Genomic DNA, 17,399 nt, shown 5'->3' with positions numbered 1-17,399 from the left:
CTGAATTTTACATAGTCTCCCGCTTAGCGGAGACTATGGGGTGGTAGAGGACATCTCCCCGGACGCGTGGGTATGTCCAGATAGTTGCCTCGCGGAGGCCTCTTTGTCCAGTGTCCATTCTGGGTCTGGAAACGGCACTTTTTTGAGTGTTGACCCCAATAGAAGGTCTGCTGCTCTGAATTTTACACCTCTCCCGCTTAGCGGAGACTGTGGGGTGGTAGAGGACATCTCCCCGGACGCGTGGGTATGTCCAGATAGTTGCCTCGCGAAGGCCTCTTTGTCCAGTGTCCAGTCTGGGTCCGGAAACGGTAATTTTTTTTGCATTGACCCCAGTAGAAGCTCTGCTGCTCTGATTTTTACACCTCTCCCGCTTAGCGGAGACTGTGGGGTGGTAGAGGACATCTCCCCGGACGCGTGGGTATGTCCAGATAGTTGCCTCGCGGAGGCCTCTTTGTCCAGTGTCCATTCTGGGTCTGGAAACGGCACTTTTTTGAGTGTTGACCCCAATAGAAGGTCTGCTGCTCTGAATTTTACACCTCTCCCGCTTAGCGGAGACTGTGGGGTGGTACAGGACATCTCCCCGGACGCGTGGGTATGTCCAGATAGTTGCCTCGCGGAGGCCTCTTTGTCCAGTGTCCAGTCTGGGTCCGGAAACGGTAATTTTTTTTGCATTGACCCCAGTAGAAGCTCTGCTGCTCTGATTTTTACACCTCTCCCGCTTAGCGGAGACTGTGGGGTGGTAGAGGACATCTCCCCGGACGCGTGGGTATGTCCAGATAGTTGCCTCGCGGAGCCGTCTTTTGTCCAGTGTCCACTTTATAAAGTCCATGCACTCCAGTGAATAGCATTTATCCATTTAGATAACTTTTTTATGTTATTTAATTACTTATTTTTACACAGAAACATAATGTGTGTCTTTACAATAACTGTAATGTAATAATAATACTAATAATGTAATGTAAAAATTATTTAATTAACGAATTAAATAACCTTATTTTATTCTGAAAGCAACCGGATGTCTTAAATCTGCTAGCTCTCAGACCGGAAGTTCTAAATCTGCTCATAAGACGGAGCCTTAGATCTGTTCACTAGACGCTGCCTTCACGTTTATAGTCGAGTGGATACAACTGCTGACTAATAGCCCTGGAGGCTGGAACTGCTCTTTATAAGCCCCTTAATTCGTCTACTCTGCTTCTTCAGTTCAGTCAGAATGTTTTTGGTAAAGGTTGGCTTAATGGCTTCCTAACTCCCTAGTCCCTATGATGTGCTAAACCAGAAACATGACTGTCATAAATTCATCATCGTGAAGTACGAGCGTCATGTGAACCATCATGGCTGTGGCAGTTTGACTTATATTATAGTTACAGCTATAGCCTCGGTACCCAGTCCCAGGCTTTTATTTTCGTCGCATTCGGCTGTGATTTCTGATAATTTCAAGCACTATACCTATAGTGACAAAGTAAAGGCATGTTGTCGTCGTGTTTGAGTCTGATCGCATAACGGTAACTATACTGACGCAGAAAGTGTTGTAACTTGTGCTCATACAATCAATCACCACCAGATATATACACACCATATTTTTTGTCATAAGCCCAAGGGGGTCATCAGCCTCTTTTGTTTGAGTGTGCTGTTACTACAACAAGAACAACAACAGATCCACCTGTTGGTGGCGCTGTAACTGGTTTTAACAATGTGAAAAGGGTGGGATTCCTCAGCCTATACTCTTTCACAGACTTTCATACTATAGGGCCTATGAAAGTCTGTTAAAGATTCCACGTAAATTGCACGCTGCCTTCATGATTTGAGTCATTTTCAAAAATCCACCTGCGCTGTAAGATAACAAACAAACAACTATAATTTCAGTAATGAGGAATGGAACACTCGTGCGTGCGTGTGCGTGCGTGTGCGCGTCTTTGCAGTAGGGGTTCTGAGCGTGGGGGGGCGGGGGCAGGGGGGTGTTGGCTTGAGCTGCGGTGGGATCCATAATAACGCACGTGCATGTATTTAAGTAATCAGATGGTGCGCGCCACCTCTTGCTCACAGTAAACCACCACCACACACAGAGTCACTGACACACACGCGGCACGCCGCTAGTGTTTGTTACAACAACAAGCCGTTTGTTTTAATATTAAACACCTCGGAATGTAACTTTCATTGTCATGGTCATGGAGTTATTGATAGTCGAGTCGACAGTGTTTTTACCAGCTGGTGGAAAACTAAACAGAAACACTTCTACAAGAAGCTGATCAAACAGAAGTAGGCCTTTATATCATCCAAGCTCTTCAACAGGTGAGTGTTTGCAGGTGTTATGTTAGCTCTGGTCCATATAGCTCTAATGATCTGTGTGATCTGTGTGATCTAATGCGCGCATTAGATCACAAAGTAAATAATAAAGAAACACAATAAACACTCATCTTTTGCTTTCTCTAATAACAAACTAAAACATGAACCTGGTTGAATAAAACTAAAGTTGTCCTCAGAAATGAGAATTCCAACACTGCTTATACTTTTAGTATTCATCATTGCTGTTAGAAAGATTGTATTTTTTGTAGCAACAGCATTGCAGTGGCAATACCTTGCACTGCGAGCTGTTGTGAGCTTGTAAATCGGCTATTTTCAAAATCTTTGCCTTTCTGATGCAATTACCAATTTGGCTAATGTTTGATAATTTTTGGTATAGTTGGTTGCTTTAGACGCAGCAATAGTCTTATTCGTTTATTTTTATTTGTCATTTCAGAGATTTAAAAAAATTATAAATGGAAGTGGAGTAAAAGCATAATATTTGCCTCTGAGATGTAGTGGAGTAGCAATTAGGGGGCGGAGCTATTTCATTAGGGCGGAGCTATGCCCAATTGTGGTCCCAAATCCTACTATAAGTGTGTGTGTGTGCGTGCGGTTGTGATGCATGTAACTCAAGAACAACCGCAGTTTGCCCCACCGACTTCAAACTTGACACACGCGTTCCACACCCCCACAGGGAGTGCAGTGCCCAACCTTGAGTCGGTGGCATACACCGTTGTCCAGAAACACCACAAAAGGCTCTGGTCAGGCTCTGCCAGTGGACCTAATGAGCCCAAATCCCAGTCTCTGCCTCAGTGCCTCAGACAATTGATTGCCACGGCAACCCCACACCTGCTAATTGATTACTTAACCAGTCCACTTGTCAGTCAGTTTGCACTGTTCAGGCACAGACAGATACAGAGACCTCCATATACAGTATGGGCACAAAAGGGACCCGTTAAAACGGGTGCTATGACAAGTTGACAACGGGTATTATTAGGTTCCCTAGTTGCATCGTTCTCAAGTAGGCCGGTGGCCCATGGGCACGTACAGGTGTAGTCATTTCTAACACTTGTTTTTAACACCTTTTTTTTCTTTCTTTATTTTTAAAGGAAAATTGCTGCCCTGCTGCCCTTGATGTCCGGAATGCTCCTTGAGAACACCGGGGGTAGGGTCGAGACTCAAGGGTCTCCCCAGCCGGTCAACGATGGTGGGCGCGCCATGTTGTCTGGAATCCGCTCAAGCTGGTACATTGAGGTACATTAGGCCCGTCACAAGTATTAATACATTATTTAAATTACAATAAAAATACATGAATAGTGAAAGTATCAGATCTACGAGATCAAAACGGTTTTGAGCTCCTAGATCTGCTACTTCCACTACGTTCCAACATGGGGACGAGTATGACGATTATGACTATCATCCCAAAAGTATTGCCATTATCACAAATAATTATGTAGTAATTGTGATGGGCCTAAGGGTGTGTGGGGGTTTGTGTGTGTGTGTGTGGGGGGTTTGTGTGTGTGTGTGTGTGTGTGTGTGGGGTATGTGGTATGTGTGTTGAATCTGTTTTTAATTGGCCCAACGTGTAATCTGTTGAATTTGGGCCCGACGTTGACAACGTTAAATCTACGAGCTGGACGACACTGGATCTACGTCAGCTATAGTGTAGTGCTCCCCGGGGTATGGGTTGAATCTGGGATCAATAGTCGGGCCATGGGCAGGCGGGTCGTGCAGGAACTGGGTTGTGCAGGAACCGGGTCGTACCCAGCGGTCCCTCGTGCGACCCCCGTCCAGTGTGCTCGGCTACCCGTTCTCCCGTACCTCGGTTTTCAGCCTAGTTTTCTCTCTTCTCTAGTTTCAGGTTTCAGGTTTTCAGGTCGTCGACGTCACATCGCTTCAAAGTACCAACTGTTGAATATCTTGTGTTTCCTTCCCAAGGTTGTTTCCTTCCCGCCAGGGTGGCCAAATGTTTTCCCTATCTTGTTGTTTCCTTCCCGCCAGGTTGGCCACATGTTGTAGTTTCTCTTTGATTAACCCCCTTTTGTAGTACTTTCCAGGTGGCAAACGTTGAATTTGTGTCACTCTTCTAGTGACCCAAATTAACATATGAATTAGTGCAGCTCCGTACCGTATTACCCTACATAGCTATCAGGACGTTGTGGTGGTGTGGATGTTAATGTATGCGTGTGTGTGTGTGTGTGTGTGTGTGTGTGTGCGTGCGTGTGTTTCATTCAATGAAACAATTGACGAATTTCATTTCTTCAAGACAATCTACGCATTTCATTTCATTTCCCATCATTCACTGGAGTCCCATCATGGCAAGGTAACTATATTTCTTTACTATATTGATTAAGGGCATCTGCTAAATGCCTAAATTGTACATTGTTGATGAAATAATATTAAATATATACACAGCAAGGTGTGTGTATTTTTATTATTTTATTAACGATGTACAATTTGCAATTTAGGCATTTAACAGATGCCCTTAATCCAGAACAATTTACAGTAAGCAAGAACAACAACTTGCTAATAATGAGCATTTTTCTTTTGTTTTGTTCTCTTTCTCTAGCCTATAGGTTGAAGCTATATATATATTAAGTGACCGATCACATACTACTTGCTACAGATCTCGACTCCTAACCACTATTGCTAATGAAGAACCATACAGTCATGCTACTTGGACTGCTCATAAAAGAAGATTGATATATGAGGAAAATATACCAGCATCCCTCCAGAACCTGCACATTGACTAGCCAGTGAGTTTGGCCAGAACGGAATCCACAGTAAGAGAGGGCAAAAGTGCTGGGCTGGATGGCATTCCCCCGATGGTCTTAAATAACTGATCTGGACCTAACGTCATCCCGGTGCCTAAAGCTGGAGACCTCTCAAAAGCAGACTAGTACCGAGGCATCAGACTGACGCATACCACCACAAAGGTCCGTCCATCCATCTTCAACAGCTTCTCCATAGTCGGGTCGTGGGGGAAATGGCTCCACCAGAGAGCTCCAGACCTCCCTCTCCAAAGCAACCCTGTACACTCAAGACGTACTGCATATATGACCAGACCTCATCAAACCCTGTACACAAGACATGCTGCATATATGGCCAGACCTCATCAAACCCTGTACACTCAAGACGTGCTGCATATATGACCAGACCTCATCAAACCCTGTAGTATACTCAAGACGCCCTGCATATATGACCAGACCTCATCAAACCCTGTACACTCAAGACGCCCTGGCCCCTGCATATATGGCCAGACCTCATCAAACCCTGTACACAAGACATGCTGCATATATGGCCAGACCTCATCAAACCCTGTATACTCAAGACGCCCTGCATATATGCGTTTCATGTTGATTGTAATATTATTATATTATGCTTCCCCCCCCCCCCCCCCCTCTGTTTGGGGGGGGGGGGTCCCCACTCTCGGCCTGCACCTTGTCGTGGTGAGTGGGCTTTAAACCAAGACAGGCCATTCATTCCCATTACCTCATTTACTGCCACAGTGAATGAATAAATGTGGCAACATTTTCGTGACATATTGGTTGTTCAGTTTGACCCACCAATTTTAGAGATATGGCTTATAGAGTAATGTCTTGCAGAGTTGAGAAAACAGGCTTGAAAGGTTCACTTCTGTGGTCTCAAACTTTACACCTAGCTACATGTTTAAGCATTTCTTTTGTATTTATTTATTTTCAGCTCTGACACTTAATTATTTCAGACATGCTCCAGTTTGTGAATAGTCTGTCTGTGCTATTAACCCATTTTGGATAAAAAAGGGCTTTTTCTCCTCTGGTGAAAAGCTGGAGGTTGTGCGATGGCAGGCTCTCAGTCAAATCTGGTCACAAATAATCCACCCTTTGCCCGTGATGTTTTTTTTCCTTTCTTTTCTAGTAGTCACAGAATGTTTGTCTCAATTACGACCGTTAAGATAAACACGGGTTTACTCTGTTCTTAAATTTTTTTTAAATAAAAATTGTCGGTCATCCGTCTTAGCCCATTCTCGATGGGAACCCTTGTTGGTGTTTTCTTTATGCTTTAGCTGTTGAAAATAGCAGACTGTGGTGTCTCGCTGAGGGACCGCGTGCCACCTGAGCACCTCCCGAGAGAGAGAGAGAGAGAGAGAGAGAGAGAGAGAGAGAGAGAGAGAGACGGAGTTGAGCACAGCAGGCTGGGCTGCATCATAGGAGGCAGGTGCTACCACCATTACCTGCTGGAGGGCTTCAGATGAGCAACACCTGTGCTCCCAGCCAAACAGTTCAAGAAGCCTTCCTCTCCCCGCACTCGCTCTTGACTCTCTCCGGGGCATGTTGGTGCGGGGTCTGGCGGTAAGCGAACACACACTCCCTCACAAGTAATATATATACAATCCAAATATGTCAGACTGACCCTATTTTCTCACCTGTAGGAGCATTACTGATATCCGGGGCCCCGTTGGGCTCGGCTGGAAAGAGGCTGGCATGTGAATGGCTTGGAGGAAATACAAGTAAACCAGAGACTATTATACAAAGCCCCAGAGCGGCTATCGTGTGCGCCCGTGCACCAGGACGTCCCAGAAGTCTAGAAGTCTGGAACCTGAGTTAGTATTATTCTGGTTTCCCCCTTCAATCCCTGTGACTATTATTTTGGTTTAAATAAAGGAGCGCCAAACTCTGGGCTCAAACCTGTTCCCTGTCTGTCTCTTGGCGTTGGTTGCAATCCTCACAAGACCTAAAAGCTCATAGTCCGAGTGCCGTGCTACGAGCTTGTAGATCTATTTTTTTTAATCGTAAAAATGTGGCGCAAATCTTTGAATATAATTTTTTTCAGAGCGTTTTTAACTCTAATCTTAAACATAAACATAAAATAGTTTGAGAACCACCGACACAGAAAACTGTCATGATTTAGAAGACTCTTTTTTTTAAAAGGTCTAAATGAGCTAGTTCCTTGAAAATGGCGTGCTGGCCAAAAATAGACTAACATCAATGAAGACGAGCATTCATGGAAAAGCTTCTCTCTTCACCCCACTGGGAGTATTAAACATAAAATAGTAATTTTTTTTAATGGACAATAGAATATTTTGTCAAGTATTTTCAATCTGAAATCGTAGGAGTTGAGGCATTAAATTGTATTTGCTTACAGATACTTTTTGTGAAAATAGTCCTACAAGCTCACAGTGCCTCGGCGCGTTCTTGTGGTCTTGTAGATTTTCACACTTTGGTAATATTTTACAATTTGACCCCTTGTTTGATTTTTGTTATATTGTTGATTACTTTTGATGCAGTAACCGTTTTATTGGTTTTCATTAGAGGAATTAAAAGTCCTTGCATTTTGTGTCTTCCAATGTAAAACTTGACTGACTTTCCTTAATTAAAATTCGAGTCAAAATAGGACCCAGTAGGGAACAGTAATCAGTCTGGATTCCAGGCTAGATGTGTATTTTGACTAATACTTCTTCCACCACTGTATAACTATATCAGGGGTGGGCAACTGGTGGCCTGGGGGCCACGTGCGTCCCCCACCTTCACTTAATGAGCCCCGCATGTTAATATCAGAATACTGATATAGTATTGATTTCAGCTGTTACAATTCCAAACCCGCTTTAATTACTTAATGACTAGTATTAAATGACTAGTAGTTAATGACTAGTATTAAAATGTTATTGTCTTTTTGTGTCCAATGTAGTTATGTTAACAGTTCATAAAGTTAACATAACTATAACTAAATGCATTTGAAATTCAATAAAAGAACCTTTTCAGGATTCCAATTCAAAAATGGCAAACTTATTCAGGTTTTCAATTCAAATATAGCAAAAACGGCCTGGCAAATCAGCGGCAGCTAGAGGCGGGATCAAGGCAGCACTGTGTATGCTTTGATCCAGCCTCTAGCTGCCGCTGATTGGCCAGGCCTGATAAATAATGGACCTGTATATTACAACAAAACAAACTAAGGCACTGGTGTGGTACTCGGGGTTCATGTCCCTGCAGTGCTCTGCTCAATTAGTTGTATTTACATGATTCATTTTTATTTTCTGCTCATTGTGTTGCCTTTTCATAGATGATAACCCCAAGGTTCTCTACTGTGTTTGTACTCCCTACAGTTAGTTTACAGAGTCTATTTATTACTTATGATTTCTGTTCACTAGACCCAGAACAAAGTATGAGAACGTCTTATTTTTGTTTAAGAAAGTTCTCATGTATATTTCTTCTGCAAAGATTAGTGATGAAGTGATGTTTTAAGAGCAACACAACACTGACTCATCAAAGTTGGTTTGGAGACTTTATACATTGTGAGATACTTGAATGTGTTCTTATATTATCATCGCTTTACCCAAATACAGCTCAATGTGTTCTTATATCACCACTTTACACAAATACAGCTCAATGTGTTCTTATATTATAAAATAAAGTAACCATGTGAAATTATTTGAATGTAATATGCATTGTAATGTGACATAGCCTAGGCCTAAACTGACATTACTGAACAATGGTAATTATGTGCAGGCCTATATTTGACATATAGGCCTATCACACAAAAAAGGAAAACTGCCAAAAATATAATTTCCCTATAATAATATATATAATATAAAATATTATAATTTCGGAAGAAGCACCAGTTGCCATATAGATTTGAGGTTCTCTTGCCCACACGCCTGATTAATACAAGTCGCTCATGATCTCCTGGAGGAGGGGATGCACGCACTGTTCCTGCTCTGTTTCATTCAGGAGGTGGACGAGGCTGACGTGGTGCGCCACCAGGGGGCGCAGGTCAGTCACCTTCTGCAGCAGCTTGGCAAACAGCTGTGGAGAGTCTGGGTGCAAGGTCTTGAGCTGCAGCTCCAGGGCCTGTAGCACCATGGCCTGCAGCTCCTCAATGGGCTTGACGTTCACCAGGCCAGGCCGGTCTGCACGGCACCATGCAGGGGGGGAAACAGGAGCATCTGTTAGTGCCATCTGCAAACATTGTTTGTTTTCTATCTCTGTCCTTCATCCCTTTGTGGAAAACATGAACATGTTTGTTCAACTGGTCCAACCTGAGGCCTGGCTCAGCCCAACTAATTAGCATATACATTTTAGGCCCGACCCGGCCCGGCCCTAAAACATCTGGTTGGGTCGGGTTTGGGCAGAATCTGAGAATTCTACTGGCAAATATGTGTATATTATATACCAGTTATTATGCATCACATTTGTCAGTCCATGGTGTGAGAATTGACAGACTCTTGGAATGATGTACAAATAGGCCTTAAGATAAATACTGACCTCCACTGAGCAATAAGACCGCCAGAAAGAGGGCCATGTCACAGTCATCGAGCTCCAGCATGTTAAACTTCACTGAAAACTCAAACTTGGGCTCCATCATCTCACAAAACGGTCTCCGCATGCTCTTCAAGAACTCTCGGGTCATGAAGATCTGCCCGTAGGCGAAAAGCGTGCCATCTTTGTTCATGAGCGGCGCCAGCATGATCATGATGATCTCGATGGCACTGTGCTTCAGCAGGGTCACCTGGTCGTTTATGTCCAGTTCCGTCCATCCCGGGATGCTTTTGGCAAACTCTGTGATCTCACGCACGTTTTCGGCCTGGCGGATCTGAATCCTGTGGAAGAACAAGAGCTCCACCTCTCCTAGAGGCTCCTTGGAGGAGGGGTTGGCGAAGGTCGGCGCAGGGCACAGCTCAGGGATCTGTTGGTCCAGCACTGGCAGCTGTCGGCAGTTTACAAAATATTGACCGGCTATCAGGCTCTTCATGTCATGGATTATAAATGGCTGGAAGGACAAGGACAGCATGTTAGACACTTGAACCCTAGTGTTCCTATTCTGGGGAAAACAGTCAACAAATACAGCGGGAGTTAGCTTGTAGTTCTGCTTATTTCTCTCAAAAATATCAAATTATTGGTGAAATTGTTGTCGGAAAATAATTAAGCATACCTATACCATCCACATAAAACGAGTAAAACTGAGCATCTGTGTACAATGTGAGACACAATGTTCAGTTCCTTCCTTACCGTGCATCCATGGGACCTCCCAGCCAGTATGGTCTGAGCCTTGCTCTTGGTCAGTGGGAAGGTTTTGTGGTAGGCCGTGACCAGCAGCCTGGCCAGAGCCCTGAGGGGCCGCAGGTCAGCCGCACACTCTGGCATGCCGGGGTCCATATCCAAGTAATCAGATAGCAGCTTTTCCCTTTCCACTTGGGGCATGCGACCGAAACGGATGGCTGTGAATAAAGTAAGGAACACATGCTGGGTCATGTTTAATGGCGATTCCCAACCTGTGGGCTGGGGCAAGTGGGCCCCCAAATAACTGGCAAAACACTAATATATTATTGATAATGAATATGGAAACATGTTGCTGCTGTGTAAAGTGGTCAGATGTCTCAACCACAACTGCGTTGAGACTTTCAAATGGGCCCTGATCCAGAAAAGGTTGGGAACCACTATCAATTACTGGTATCAACACACTCTTAATAAGGCCATATAGATTTGAAGGTATTGTACTATAAACCCTAGTTAATCTTGAACTATAATCAGGTTCATACTGTGGATATATATATATAACCATGGAACTCGAAGATTACATGCAGTGCAGGCTGATTACATAACGCTAACTGAACAAAGAACAAACATAAATTCTCCCACTGGTATCAGTACACCAGATCGGAGTACATATGGACTTTCAGGAATTATTGATAGAAATGGTAAAATCACTAAAGATACTACTGTATGTAGTATGTACAGTATCTGTTATGCAACAGTGAAAATTAAGGCGACTCTGCCTAGACTTCTGTGCTGCGGCTAACAGCAATCCACCCATTGCAAAGAGCAAAGATCACTGAAGTGTGCAAGATCAGATAACATAAGATCAGATAAGCCTTTATTGATCCCTAGGGGGAAATCTGGAGTGTTAAATGCACAAAACAAAAATCACTAATAATAAGAGTGTGCCATCATTACCGTCATGCGACATTCCCACGAGGAGGCATTTCTGAAAGCGGCAGTACTGACATTTGTTTCGACTCTTTCTGTGAACGCGACAGTGAAGATGACAGCGATCATACACAAGTTTTAACCGTACAGTCCTGCGGAAGAAACCCTGGGGGGGACAGAGAGGAAACCGAAAATTCATAAGTTGTTGTTCTTTTTCCATTATACATACTAAAATGTATTTGTTAAATCTTGTTGGTCAAAATGAAGTCTATGTAAGCAGGTGAGAAATCTGTAATATTGTATCTCTGTTGTTTTTGGAACAGTCTGCTAAAGCAACTAACTCCACCTCTCATGCAAGTCATTGACAATATATAAAGTCACAACACCAACTTGAATGAGGCAATATTGCTTTTGTTTTAAACATATAAGATTTTCTTAATTTCCTGAAATGAAAAATGAACATTTTGGAGTTAGGTGATTTCTTCCTGACAGCAGAGATATGCATGGGAAAGTGTCTTGTACTATTGTATGTTGTATTATGTATTTCAATGTGCACGTGTTGTGCTTTTGTAAAACAGTCCTATGGCAAGGAATTTGCCCCTGGGGGCAATAAAGTCATCATCATTACATAACACCATACAGTCCTCCAGTACCAGGTTGAGGTATTCTTTCTTTACTGGAATATTTCCAATTTTCAGTACTCTTACTTCTATTACATCTCAGAGGCAAATATTATACATTTACTCCGCTACAATTATTTGAAAACTTTAGTTACTTTGTAGATTTTGATTATTATTACAGCTCATACATTAACCACTTCAGTCCTATATTCAGGTCAGAAAACAGCTGACCTACAAGCTCACCATGCCTCAGGATGTGGCGCAATCATGCATTGTGAGCTTGCAGATCTGCTATTGTCATGCTGCGTAATCAGTACTTTTTTTTGGTACTATAAGCACAATTTGAAACTTAAATTGTACTTTTACTCAGGTCAAATTCTAATAGCCGTAGTATTTATACTATTACTATTGATACTATTACTTAAAGTGGAAAATGTGAGTATACTTTTCCCAGTACACTGTCCAGTTATGTACCTTGCAGCCTTCACATGCGTGGACGCCATAGTGGAAGCCCGAGGCCTTGTCCCCGCACACCCTGCAGTCGATGTTGATCAGCGAGTTGCCCAGGTCTGCTGGGATGATGGGGGTGTTTAACACAGGGTGGGCTCTGCTCTGACAGAGACCACTGTCCTGGTACGGTGGTGGTGACTGAGGCTCCTGTTTCACTGTACCTGAGAAAACAGACATTTGTTTAATTCACGTGGTTTTCACTGTGCACATGATTTGTCCCCAGATGACAGTGAATTGACAATTTAAGGATATTTTTAATAACTAAAAAGGAAAAAAAACATCACTGCATCAATTCCAAAGTAATGGTCAAAATGATTAAAAAAAAGAAGCTTGTAGATCAACTATTTTCAAAATATTTATCTGCTGAACTGAGTCAAACTAAATGTAAGGTCTACAAGTCCTCGTCGGGGTGGGGTGGGGGTTCCCCTGTTCAAATATGATTATTGAAAAGGTTGAGAACCAAGGATTTAATTGACTGGGGCCCCCCAGGAGTCCAACCATGGCCCCCTCAATTTTTTCCCTCTTCACCAAATCTCTTTGCAGGAAAATTGCAGATCTAAAGAAAGTAGATGTGCTATTTTCGCTTAAATAGTTTGCGGCAGAAACGGGGTGCTATAGGGTTCATGTCACATTGTCACAGATTTACAGTAAAACTCACTGTAAAACTGACTGGAGGTGTAATACGGGTGGTCACTGTACGTGGCCATTCTTCCCATGGTGGGGTCGTTGCTGTGGCTGGGCGGCAGATACGAGGCGTATGGGTACTCGAAGGGGAACTCCGTGGCAGACTGGGGCGCCATCATGTCAAACGAGTTGAATCCCGCATTATTCGTCCTCGTCACATCATATGGGCTAAACCCAAAACCCACTGACCAAGCTTGTCGCTGCTGAGTGTCCACCATTTCTACAGGGAGCACAACAGAACTGATGATCCTGCGAAACAGACTGTACTCTTCTACTATTCTACTTTGCGAAATCATGCATGTGTAAATAGGCCTACAGATAAAGTATTTAGAAATTGTATTGCGTGCATGGTCCAAGGGTCAGCATATGGCACCATCACCAATAGCTATAGACACTTGAAAGGGATTTCACTTCTGGGGTAATTTTAATGTCTACTCTGCTTTTGAGTGCACCCCAGACAGTTTGTACGTTTCTTGATTCAATATCAATTTTTTATCAGACACACTCGCTCCCCTCCCATATAAGCCCTTCAAACTCCATTTAAACCATGTCAGACAACACTGCTTCTGCCTGAGGGGCTATTGTCCTTCTAGTGCTTGAGGGGGCTGTGTGTTTTCATTACTTTTTAATGTTTTAAATATACATATATAATTTCATGAAAGCAACTAATTGAAAAAACATTGTCCCTCACCCATTATAACATCACCAGTCACCAGAAGCAGGGGTGTGTGTTTAAAATGAAGTTTGAAGTTCAATGGGCTTATACAGAAGGGGAGGGGGGGTAATGAAATTAATTATCTAAATTCTGAATCAAGCGACTTTAAAAAAAATGTATGGGGTGCACACAAAAACCAGAGCAGATGTTAAATTGACCGCAGAAGTGTTTGAAAGGGAAATACCCCTTTAAGGGCACAGTCACACAAGGACACTGATGATTAAATGTCAAATCTCATTTCTACGTCATAATAATACTTGCATGGAGACAGTGATCTGATTTCACTCTGATTTACTTTTACCAGTTGATTAATATACAATTATTGTTTAAGTATTATTATACATTTGTTTAAGGAAATTAATGAATGGTCAAAAACCAATACATTTATGAAATGATCTCCAATTCATACTGTAGATGCCACACTTTCGGAAGTTAAAAGGACAGTTATTATGGAGCAGAGAATGTTACGTAGACAGCAGAATTGCATTTTTATGTAGTCATAGCACTTTATAGTATAGTATGTATAGTTTATATGTATAGTTTCATTATATAGATATTCCACTGTTACGTTCTTAGCTTACACATGTTTCATGATAACTACTTTTTATGTATGTGATGTATTGCCATGCTTTTTGTTCTTGCTTAATGTAAGTCGCTCTGCTAAATGCCTAAATTGTAATTGTAATAATGAATAGAAAACACAAATTGGACTACCAATTTATGATAACCATTCTTTAATTATTAACCTCTCTGGTGTAGCCATTCAAGATCACAAACCTTTAGTCTGGAACCAAATGTCCAAGGAAGTTTCTGTTGTTTTTCTTCAGCAAATATTCCCCCTTAAATATCATTTGTTGTTAGGAATCAAAAACCATTAACATGTAATATTTGTTCATATGGCCTCCATTTGAGTGATACAGGCAACCATCAAAGTTACGTTCTTCCTTGTAAAGAATCAGAACCGCAGAAGGTCCTCCCTCTCACCTCATACGTTGGACTTTGGAGTCACAAGAGGAAACCCAACGTCAGTCCTCTCAGGAATGTACAGTTTATTGGCTGAAGGCAGGAATATATCATCTTTTAAAATGCTGTAGCTACTGTACGTGCAGGGAATCTTATGTAAATGTTACAAAATATTCTATTCGCAAGCCTTTGGGCTATTTATTGTGCAGAGCCAAACAAGAGAGGATTTTTTTTTGTATTACTGAAAAGACCACCCAAGTAAAATACATCATGCATATCATGCCATAACACCCAATCATCAAGAAGACAAAGCAACCAAGCTACAACCAAATAACAAATGCAAAAATGATATTTGGTTCCCTGCAGAACATTGTATAGCCTACAGGTTTATGTACTGTAAGTTGTAAGCTTTCCATGCTGTTGTGTAATGACTTGAATCACTCAACTTTATATATCAGCCAGCTTAAATGTAAATATCTAAGTCAAGAATACATATACATCAAATGTGAATGAACACTGATATCACAATCGACTACAACATAGTAAAGGTAAGTAAAGTATGTGTATGGTTTTCTATGTAGCCTACATAAGAAAACATGAAGATGAAAAAGTGTTTGCTGAAATAATTTGCGAAACTAAAGCATGTGTGCATGGGTCAAGATGACTAGTCAGAGAACAGACTTGCAAAAGACTTCCTTAAGTTGCGAATGGTTTCAGCGTTCCCCGTATCCTCAGTGGCCGTACGGAAGAAGGACACATCCCTTAATGCAAAGGCACTGCTCAGGGATTTGGATTTACTGAAAGACAAAAGAAAGGGTAAAATGTAAAAACTATTGACATGAGACAAATGTTCGTGTGGCCAATAGGTATACTAACTGTATATTCAAGTATAAATATCTGGACTATAATTTACTCTAATATTAATTTGAGTATACCAACAGCTGAAACCATTCTCCTCACCTCAGCGATGGGTGTGCCTGTTTCTCCTGCTGTCCAGTGCTCTGAGGCGGTAGGGCAGCTGGCTCCAGCTCAGTGGACCCAGGTTGTCGTACAGGAGGTTGTCTCTGAAGAACCCGCTTGGCAGGTGGAGCCCGGGCCGGGCGGCGAACCTCCATGTCCTCTGACTGGCACCGGGACCACCGTGTTGCCGGGTCGAGCCCTGGGCATGAGTCCTCTGCGGGAACTTTGGTAGTCAACTTTGGGGGCCTTTGTGAAAGTAATCCCTGGGGTTCCAATGACCCCCCTAATTCCAGTACAAGAAACACTTAATGATAGATATCAAGGCAGCTTTACTAGGCAGGACGGAGAATCATGGCTTTAGATTTAATGTCGTTAGATTAATAAATATCAAGGTTATATTTTACTCACAGTTCACTGGTTTATTCCTCAACGGAAATGACAATACAGGACTGCTGTCCGACAGGGACACCATGTAGGGGTAGACGCAACGAAATAGAAAACACAAAAGCAAAGATACAATACTGCTATTCCTCCATGCATTAGAAGCCATGAAATGTGGTTGAGCAATCATGCGATTAATTTTGATAAAAGCGTCATGACCAGCCATAACCTTGTCAGTTTTCCTTCCTTTTACTAAAAGGTAAATACCTCTGTGTTTTTCATTTTCTTTGGTTCTTTCATTTTTTTATATTCCTCAAAACAGAATCATAAAAAACATGGTGAGACAGACCAAACATATATTGCAAAGTAAGCTTTTATTGCCAGTGACATGAGGGAAATATCCATAATGGAATTATTTCCGCATATTGTATTCTGTTCTTGATTTTAAAACAGTCCAACCAACGTTTTAAAAGTACAGTTATTTAGTAAACTACCATGGTCCTAAATAGTTACAGTCTTTGAAAATATACAGAACCTCCATATGGACACAATGACCAAATAATAATAAATAATTGGTCAACAAGAATCAATTGATTAAAGTGGAATTCCAACCAAAATTCAACCTGGTTCTATCTTTCCCAACCATAGAGATCATGTTCTTTGGCCAAATCCATATGTATTTTTTAAGTTTAAAGTGCAGACTTCACTTCCTTGTTTTGTCGTTGGTTACTGATACATTTGAACCCATTTCAGTAACTTTCTGAATTCAAGGTTGAAAATTGTTGGAAGATCACTTGGAAAGCGCTTGGAAAGCCTAATGCTTAATTTCTACTCTGTCGTTCGATGGAGACATGTGCGGGGGGGAAAAGCCAATCTCCTACAATATCACAATGCATCGCATCATGACATAATTTGTGACCTTGTAGATCAGCTATTGTCGGTGCACGGCTCCAACGTGCAATAGGAGTAGAAATCTGGCTTAGCTGTGCAACTATTTTAGACCGTGGTACATCTGCGCTATCCTCCTTTTGAAATCAACGTCATGGCATATTTTCCTAGAAAACAAAACAACACTTTCATAAAGCCTCAGGCATGGCTTTTACAAGGTTACTCTCACAGACAGAATGGCAGTTAATACACCTTGGAAAAGAATTGCACACAGAGCTTGCGGTACTATCTAGAAACAAATGGTGGGAGAACAGATCTATTTTTTTTCTTTTTCTTTTTTTTTAAACAGTTAACATGGTCTATTTAGTTATTAATCTTATTATTGTTATTATCATCTTATTGGATATAGATACATTTCGTGGCCTCCTAAAAAGAACACCCGATCACAACATAAGCAGTTTCATGTGACTCGTCCGTTAAAAAATAAATGTC

General features: G+C 42.0%; 1 protein-coding gene across 1 annotated transcript; it reads right to left on the bottom strand.

Moving 5' to 3' along the window:
* Positions 1–8,921: 8,921 nt before the first annotated feature.
* Positions 8,922–13,116, bottom strand: LOC308315133 (peroxisome proliferator-activated receptor gamma-like; the record flags this gene model as incomplete). Its single annotated transcript, XM_080762972.1, has 6 exons — positions 8,922–9,169; positions 9,525–10,029; positions 10,269–10,477; positions 11,214–11,352; positions 12,281–12,477; positions 12,975–13,116. 6 exons carry the CDS (start codon positions 13,114–13,116, stop codon positions 8,922–8,924), a joined length of 1,440 nt encoding a protein of 479 aa, XP_080619098.1.
* Positions 13,117–17,399: the final 4,283 nt, after the last annotated feature.

This window comes from Protomyctophum bolini (assembly GCF_963924005.1).
Source record: "Protomyctophum bolini genome assembly, chromosome: 5".
Taxonomy (NCBI): Eukaryota; Metazoa; Chordata; class Actinopteri; order Myctophiformes; family Myctophidae; genus Protomyctophum; species Protomyctophum bolini.
This window is presented reverse-complemented; position numbering and strand designations above follow the sequence as displayed.